General features: G+C 72.0%; 1 protein-coding gene across 1 annotated transcript; it reads left to right on the forward strand.

Annotated features, from left to right (window-relative positions):
• Positions 1-872: 872 nt before the first annotated feature.
• PKP3 (plakophilin 3) lies at positions 873-8,141 on the forward strand (the record flags this gene model as incomplete). Its single annotated transcript, XM_084235037.1, has 13 exons — positions 873-1,104; positions 3,126-3,205; positions 3,294-3,925; positions 4,009-4,132; positions 4,934-5,138; positions 5,727-5,901; positions 6,188-6,305; positions 6,378-6,548; positions 6,719-6,904; positions 7,337-7,490; positions 7,632-7,824; positions 7,901-7,988; positions 8,106-8,141. 13 exons carry the CDS (start codon positions 873-875, stop codon positions 8,139-8,141), a joined length of 2,394 nt encoding a protein of 797 aa, XP_084091163.1.
• Between the last annotated feature and the right edge of the window lie 384 nt (positions 8,142-8,525).

The raw sequence follows: 8,525 nt of genomic DNA on the forward strand, positions 1-8,525 counted from the left end.
AGTGGGGTGAACCCCCAGGCCTGGGTCCCCTCCCGGTCCAACCGTTCTTGGGCCCCACTTTCCCGACTCCGGGGTTCCCACAGCACACCCCAGCTCCTGCCCCCGGCCCGGGGAGGGGGGCCCCTCTGAGTCAGGCCCCTGGGGCGGCCCCGCCTGAGCTGAGCCCTGACTCACGTGTTGGGACAGCCTCCCACCCCAAGCCCGGGGCAGGAGCCAGTGAGGGGTGCAGAGAGGGCCAAAATGCCTTTGGGGCGCAGTAGAGGGGCTGGGGTGACTTACGGGGTCTACAGGAGGGGTCTGGGGACCCTGGGCCCGGGGCTAGGCAGGCTACCACACACCTCTGGGCTCTGGGCTCCGAGACCAGGGAGACCAGGACGGGGCTCCAGGCCCAGCCCACCGGCCGGCCCCGCCCAGACGCCTTGTTTTCTCCCCCTGATGCCGGGGCACACCAGCCCTGGCGCTGCCCGCAGAACCCCGGCCTCCCTGCCCCTCCCCAAGGCTCAGGACCTGAGGGCCTGGCCAGCCCAGCCCAGCCCGCCCCACTGGGTCCTCAGCCTGGTGCAGAGCCCCTGCACCCCCACAGGCAGGCCCCGCTGGAGGTGGAGCTGGCCGGGCCTGGGCAGGCCAGTTCTTCCGCACAAATTCCACCTCACGCAGGTGGCGGCCCCTCCCTCCCACCTGGCCCCAGTGTCCCCGCCCCCAGCTGAGCTCAGGGCTGGGCGGGCGTCTGTCTTCAGGCCAGCGCTGGGTGAGGCCAGCAGGGAGGGGACTGCGGGGACAGGGCCGTTGGGGACAAGACGGTGAAGACAGTTCAGGCTGGAGGCGCCGCCGTGGCCCAGGCCCGGCAGACCCAGCCCGGCCCGCCTGCCGCCATGCAGGACGGCAACTTCCTGCTGTCCGCCCTGCAGCCCGAGGCCGGCGTGTGCTCCCTGGCGCTGCCCTCAGACCTGCAGCTGGACCGTCGCGGCACCGAGGGGCCAGAGGCCGAGCGGCTGCGGGCAGCCCGTGTCCAGGAGCAGGTCCGAGCCCGGCTCCAGCAGCTGGGCCAGCAGCCGCGGTACAACGGGGCGACTGAGCCCGAGGGGGGGGCCGAGATGGCCAGAGGTAAGCAGCCGCGGGCAGGGTGGGCGCCGGGCGGGGGCTGTGGTGGGCCGGCGGCCGGTGGGTGTGGTGGTGGAGGGCCAGAGGCCGCCGGGCCAGCTCCAGGTTCAGCTCCTGACTCACCAGGCCATACCCTGAGTCACTGCCCCGCCCCGCAGGCGTGGGAGAAGCCAGCCGGCCTCCTGCTCCCAGCAGGGACCCAAGTCCTCCATCCAGACAGCTGGGCCCACTGGCCCCTTCGCCCCGGTGCCCCACGGTGGGGGTGACGGGAGGGAGTCGATGGGCATGTGGGCTCGCCAGGCCAGGCTGTGGGCACATGGGGCGGCACTGTCGGGCCCTCCCCGCACAGGCCGGCACGTGGGCTCAGGGGCCCGGCACCCCAGACGGAAGCTGCCCCGCCCTCGGGGTGAGCAGGCCAAGGGGGAGGGTGGCTCCAGAGGCTGCACAGGAGCCACCTGCCCAGCTGGGCCAGGGTCTGGAGTGGGGGGGGAATTGCAGGGGGCACCAGTGACCCGGAGAGTTGGGGGTGGGGGCAGGGCCTCCCCATCAGATCCACCTGCAGGAAGCCAAGCCACCAGTGTGTGTGCACACGGGGTGTGTGCGGGTGTGCATTCCTGTGAGTGTGTGAGCATCACAAGTGTCTGTGTGCACGTGAGTGCACACATGTGTGCTCCACTGTGTGTGTGAATGTGTGTGAGTGCATTGTGTTAAGTGTGCGCTGTGGTCGTGTGTGTGTGTACAGGACTGTGCATGCATTGTGTGTACACGTGTGAGCTGTGTGTGTGTGTACACGTGTGAGCTGTCTGTGCGTGTACAAGGTTATGCTGGCATTGTGTGTATGTGTACTCGTGTGAGCTGTGTATTAGGTTGTGCTGGCATTGTGTGTAAACATGTGAGGTGTATGTATATGTGTACAAGGTTGTGTGTGAGTGTGTACACATGTGAGCTGTGGGTACGTGTACAGGGCTGTGCTGGCATTGAGTGTGAGTGTGTACACGTGTGAGCTGTGCAGAGCCATACCACCCAGTGCGTTGGGGCGCTGGCCCCAGAAACGCTGCCATTGCCCTGCCTGGCTGCGAGGGGGCCGTGGCAGACCGTCGGACCTCAGGGCTCTCGGGGCTGGACCCACCACCGCGGGCGCAGGCCCTTCCCCAGGACTGGCCCTGGCTGGGACAAGAGGGTCAGCGAGGGAGCGCCGGCCTTCCCTCCCTGGACCTCGGCCTTGCTGGTGGCCAGGCCGGTGCCGGGGTCACCGGCCAAGGAAGGAGCAGGGAGGGGTTAATTACCACCTGGCCACCCTGCCAATTAGGAGGCAGAGGATTATAATTTGGGGGTGGGGGCAAGGTCCCCGGGCGGGGGTGTGCCCCCTGGGCTGGCCTCACTAGCGTCAAAGGGTTAATAGCCCCTGCCCAGAAGCCTCATTAACCAGGGCGGGTCTGGGAGCCGCTGGGCGGGGCGCTGGGGCCGGGCTGGGGGAGGGGCCAGGCCTGGCCCTTCTCCGCACCCCAGTCCCTCCGCAGGCCCTCCTGCCAGGCTGCCGGGCATGCCGCCTTCCACCACGTTTTGGGAAGCCCCTGCAGGGATCCCAGCAGAGGCTGACCCCAGGACCCCGGTCCAAGAGGCGCTCTGGCATCACCAGGCGCCCCCACTGCCTTGTACCCCACTCTGAGCGATCCGGTCTCCAGCTCTTCCTGTGCCCCGTGTGTCGGGACCTACCGCCAGCCACGCCCTGTCCACCTGTCCCCCCAGTAGCCATCCTCCTTCCACCTCATGCTACCCGGCCCTTCACCCCCCAGTCAGTCTGTCCAGGCGGCTCCCTCCTTCCATCCCCTGCCCCCACTCGCCCGACTGTCCACTCGCCACGGAGTCGGGCTGGCACCCCGAAGGGGCCGGAGTGGCTCTGCCCAGTGGGACAGGGAATGCCCTGCAGGGGTCTGGTCCACGTGGCCCACGCGGCCACAGGAGCAGGCGCCCCGGGCTGGACCGCAGGCCGCCGGCCAGCCTCCCACTGTCCATGTCCCCAGGCGCGTCCCGCGGCTACTACCATACCCTGCAGACCGGCTTCAGCTCCCGCTCCCAGGGCCTGAGCGCGGAAGGCGGCTCGGTGAGTGGAGCCCGGCGGGCCCTGCGGTTTTGCGGGGGGCTCGGGGAGTCGGGGCGCCCCCTCACCGCCCTTCCCGCCCGCCCCACAGAGCTTCCGGCCCATCGCCAAGCCCGCCTACAGCCCGGCCTCCTGGTCCTCCCGCTCGGCCGTGGACCTGAGCTCCAGTCGGAGGCTGAGCTCCGCCCACAACGGGGGCAGCGCCTTCGGGGCGGTGGGGTACGGGGCAGCCCAGCAGGGGCCCCCCATGCCCGGCCGGCCCATGTCCTTTCACGAGCGTGGCGGGGCTGGGGGCCGCGCGGACTACGACGCCCTGTCCCTGCGCTCCCTGCGGCTGGGGCCTGCGGGCCTGGACGACCGCTACAGCGTGGTGTCCGAACAGCTGGAGCCGGCGGCCCCCGCCAGCTATAGGGCGTTTGCCTACGAGCGCCAGGCCAGCTCCAGCTCCAGCCGGGCAGGGGGGCTGGACTGGCCCGAGTCTTCTGAAGGGCCTCCCAGCCGGACCATCCGTGCCCCGGCCATGCGGACACTGCAGCGATTCCAGAGCAGCCACCGCAGCCGCGGGGGTGTAGGGGTGGGCCCGGGCGGGGGCCTGGAGCCCATCGCCCGGGCGCCCTCCGTCCGCAGCCTCAGCCTCAGCCTGGCCGACTCGGGCCACCTGCCGGACGTGCGTGGGCTGGACAGCTACGGCGGCCATCGTACTCTGCAGAGGCTCAGCTCAGGGTGAGCGGGGCCCGGCTCTGGAGGAGATCCTGCCCTGGCCCCGCCCCCCCATGACCCCTGACCTCTGGCCCCTGGCTCTGCAGCTTTGACGACATTGACCTGCCCTCCGCCGTCAAGTACCTCATGGCCTCGGACCCCAACCTGCAGGTGCTGGGCGCAGCGTACATCCAGCACAAGTGCTACAGCGATGCCGCAGCCAAAAAGCAGGTGACTGCCGTGTGCCCCGCTGTCCACAGCCCCCCACGTTGTCCACAGCCCCAGCACGGGGGCCAGAGAGGTGACTTGCATCTATTTGCATCTCCCTGCTCTCATTTATACACACCTCCATACCTGCGCACACCTGCACACACCTGCACATCCCAGCATAGTGTGCACACCTGTGCACGTCTGCACACAACTGTACATGCCTGCGTGCACCTCCATATCTGTGCACACCTGCACACACCTCCACACCTGCACACACCTCCACACCTGCATCCATCTGTCTCACCACAGCGTGTGGCGGCGGCATGAAAATGCATTACCCACGTGCAGAACAGTGAGGAGCCCAGAGGGAGGCACCAAGAAAGTGCAGCCCAGCTCCAAGGGCCACCTCGCTCTTATTTAGAATCAGGAAATAAAAAGAGCAAAGACGCAAGCGGGCAACGGGGAGCGCACACGGGCACGGGGCGTGCGTGTCCAGCTGCTCCAGCTGAGGCTGGGAACAAGGAGGAGGCGAGGTCGTCTCGGTGCTCAGGCCGCTCCGGCCCTAACAGCCGCGGCTGTTTCTGCACGTGCCGCTCGCGGCAGGCGCGGACGCCCACACCCGGGCTCTCGCCCCGAGAGGCGCCCATCGGCGCCCCTGCTCCCGCACCGAGGGGCGCAGAACAACGCAGGGGCGGCCAGGCAGAGGCCCGCGAGTCGCGGCGCTGAGTCAGGCCAGCTCCGCCCGCACCCGCGCGCCTGCGGCACGCGCCCCCCCCCCCCCGCCCCGGACGCCCCGTGCCAGCTGCCGCCCGGTCCCCGCAGGCCCGCAGCCTCCAGGCGGTGCCCCGGCTGGTGAGGCTCTTCAACCACGCCAACCAGGAGGTGCAGCGCCACGCCACGGGCGCCATGCGCAACCTCATCTACGACAACGCCGACAACAAGCTGGCGCTCGTGGAGGAGAACGGCATCTTCGAGCTGCTGCGGACGCTGCGCGAGCAGGACGACGAGCTGCGCAAGAACGTGACAGGTGGCCCGGCCGCCCCGCCCCGACGGCCCCGCCCCGCCCCGACGGCCCCGCCCCGACGGCCCCGCCCCGCCGGCCCCGCCCCGCCGGCCCCGCCTGTGGGCCCCGCCCCGCCCCGACGGCCCCGCCCCACCCCGACGGCCCCGCCCTGCCCCGACGGCCCCGCCCCGCCCCGACGGCCCCGCCCCGACGGCCCCGCCCCGACGGCCCCGCCCGTGGGCCCCGCCCCGACGGCCCCGCCCTGCCCCGACGGCCCCGCCCCGCCCCGAAGGCCCCGCCCCGCCCCGACGGCCCCGCCCGTGGGCCCCGCCCCGACGGCCCCTCCCGTGGGCCCCAACCCGCCCCGCACCGATGGCCCCTACGGCCCCGCCCCAGGGCCCCCCTCCGACCCCCGGACCCGGCCCTGCGCCAGCCCCGCTGCCCGCTGTCCCTGTCCCCAGCCCCCCGTTCGTGCCCCCAACTTGTCCCGTCGCCTTCCTTGGCACCCACGGCGGCTCCTGCGGCCCTGGCGAGGGGTCAGCCCGGCCGCGCGTCCCCCCCGCGCCGCTCCCCGGAGAGCCGAGGGCGCGCTGACCGCCCCCGCCCGCGCAGGCATCCTGTGGAACCTGTCCTCCAGCGACCACCTGAAGGACCGCCTGGCGCGGGACACGCTGGAGCAGCTCACGGACCTGGTGCTCAGCCCGCTGTCGGGCGCGGGGGGGCCGCCGCTGCAGCAGCAGAACGCCTCGGAGGCCGAGATCTTCTACAACGCCACGGGCTTCCTGCGGTGCGCGGGCGGGGCCCAGGGGGCCGGGCGGGGTGGGGGGTGCGGGGGCCGGGCGGGGGCCGGGCGGCCGCGGAGACGCCCCGGTGGTCGCCAGTCGCCGGGCCCAGGGCGCGGGCGCAGGTGTCGCCGCCGCGGCCCTCGCGGGTCCCAGGCCCTGGCGGGCACGGGCAGGCCCGGGGCAGGGCGCGCGGGGGCAGCGGGCGGGCGCGGGGCTCAGGCCCCGGGCCGGGTCCCCGCTCGGCGGCTCTGCCGGCCCGCGGGGGTGTCTGATCGGCCCCGCCCGCAGGAACCTCAGCTCGGCCTCCCAGGCCACTCGCCAGAAGATGCGCGAGTGCCACGGGCTGGTGGACGCCCTGGTCACCTACATCAACCACGCGCTGGACGTGGGCAAGTGCGAGGACAAGGTGAGGCCGGCGGCCCGGGGGCGGGGGGCGGGGGCGCCCCGGCTCTGACCGCCCCCCCCCCCCGCCCCGCAGAGCGTGGAGAACGCCGTGTGCGTGCTGAGGAACCTGTCCTACCGCCTGTACGACGAGATGCCCCCGTCCGCCCTGCAGCGCCTGGAGGGCCGCGGCCACCGCGACCTGGCGGGGGCGCCGCCCGGGGAGGTGGTCGGCTGCTTCACCCCGCAGAGCCGGCGGCTCCGGGAGGTGCGCGGGGGGGGGGGGGGGGGGGCGCGGGGGGCCCCGCCGGCCACTGACCCCGCGGACCCCGCCCTGGGCCCCGCCGGCCTCCCCGGGTCCCCCTCGGTCGCCCTCTGGCCGCTCCCACCCGCCTCCGGTGCCCGCCGGGCCCGCTGACCCTCGCACCCCGCACCCAGCTGCCCCTCACGGCCGACGCGCTGACCTTCGCCGAGGTGTCCAAGGACCCCAAGGGCCTCGAGTGGCTCTGGAGCCCCCAGATCGTGGGGCTGTACAACCGCCTGCTGCAGCGCTGCGAGCTGAACCGGCACACGACGGAGGCGGCCGCCGGGGCGCTGCAGAACGTGACGGCGGGAGACCGCAGGGTGAGCGGGGCGCGGGGTCCCCCCCGGGGGGCGGGGCGGGCGGGGGCTGGAGGCCCGTGCTGGGCGGGGCGGGGCCTCGCGTGGGGCCGTGGGGGGCCGGGCATCCCACACCCGGGGCTCCGGCGTGGGCTGTCTGCGAGGGGCAGCTGGGCTGACGGGTGAAGGAGCCGGAACAGCGTCAGGGCTGAGGCTCTGCCTGGAGGGCCCGGACTACTGGGCTGCAGGGCACTCGGCCAGCAGCCAGAGGGACAGGGGTGGGCGCTGGGAATTGGGCGAGGCCTGAGCCCAGGCCCACGAGGAGCCTTCCCGCTGGACGCGAAGGCAGGAGAGGGGGCACCTCGGAGCGGCTGGCCAGCCTCAACGCTCCAGGCTGAAGGTGGGGCCCTGGGGGGCCACCGGCTGACCTGCCCTGCCCCTGCCCTGTCCCTGCAGTGGGCAGGCGTGCTGAGCCGCCTGGCTCTGGAGCAGGAGCGCATCCTAAACCCTCTGCTGGACCGCGTTCGGACCGCTGACCACCACCAGCTGCGCTCACTGACCGGCCTCATCCGGAACCTGTCTCGGAACGCCAGGAACAAGGATGAGATGTGTGAGTCCAGTCGCAGCGGCCGTGGGTCCTACTTGGGTCTTGACTGATGTGGAGCTGCTTTTCGGGCAGAGGGAGCCGGTGGTGGGCAGAGGTGCCAGGTGGCTGGGAGTGGGGGTGCAGATGGTCCCCAACCTTCCACAGCCACCAAGGTGGTGAGTCACCTGATCGAGAAGCTGCCGGGCAGCGTGGGTGAGAAGTGCCCCCCTGCCGACGTGCTGGTGAACATCATCGCGGTGCTCAACAACCTGGTGGTGGCCAGCCCCGTGGCTGCCCGGGACCTGCTCTACTTTGATGGCCTCCGCAAGTTGGTCTTCATCAAGAAGAAGCGGGACAGGTGAGTGCCCCCTCAGCCCCAGTGCCCGGCCAGCTGCCACTGGCCATGCCGTCCCGCTAACCCTTGCTCCCTGCAGCCCCGACAGTGAGAAGTCCTCCCGGGCCGCCTCCAGCCTCCTGACCAACCTGTGGCAGTATAACAAGCTGCACCGAGACTTCCGCGCGGTACGTCCGCATGGGGCGTGGGTGCCCAGCTGAGCCTAGCCCACTGGGCAGCCAGGGTGCGGGCAGGGCGGACCAGCAGTGGGCAGGTGCCCTGACTCTGTCCTCTGTCCACTGTAGAAGGGCTACCGCAAAGAGGACTTCCTGGGCCCATAGGCCCCCCTGCAGGAGGAGAAGGCAATGGGGCCCAGCCTCGAGGACGGACGGCTCAGCTCGGGCTGTCCCCGGCCAGCCAGGAGGGGAGGGAGGGCCCAGGGCCCGGGCCTCTCGCCAGAGCCCCGCACATCTTCGAGGGCCTGGGACACCAGGGAGGGGCAGGGGCTTGCAGCTGGGGACTTGGCTTCTGCAGGGCAGGGGGTGGGACAGGGCTTGAGGCTGTTCTGGTATGTGGGGTGGTGACCGGGCCACAGTGGCAGAGGTGGGTCCGGTGAGGCTGGGCAGGGCCTTGGGACGCCGGCGCTGGGAATAAAGTGCTGTGAACGCGCGGCCAGACTCCAAGTGCTGCTCCGGCGGGCGGCTGGGCTGGAGCCCAGGGCTTGG

The sequence above is a fragment of the Talpa europaea genome, assembly GCF_964194135.1.
Source record: "Talpa europaea genome assembly, chromosome: 1".
NCBI lineage: Eukaryota > Metazoa > Chordata > Mammalia > Eulipotyphla > Talpidae > Talpa > Talpa europaea.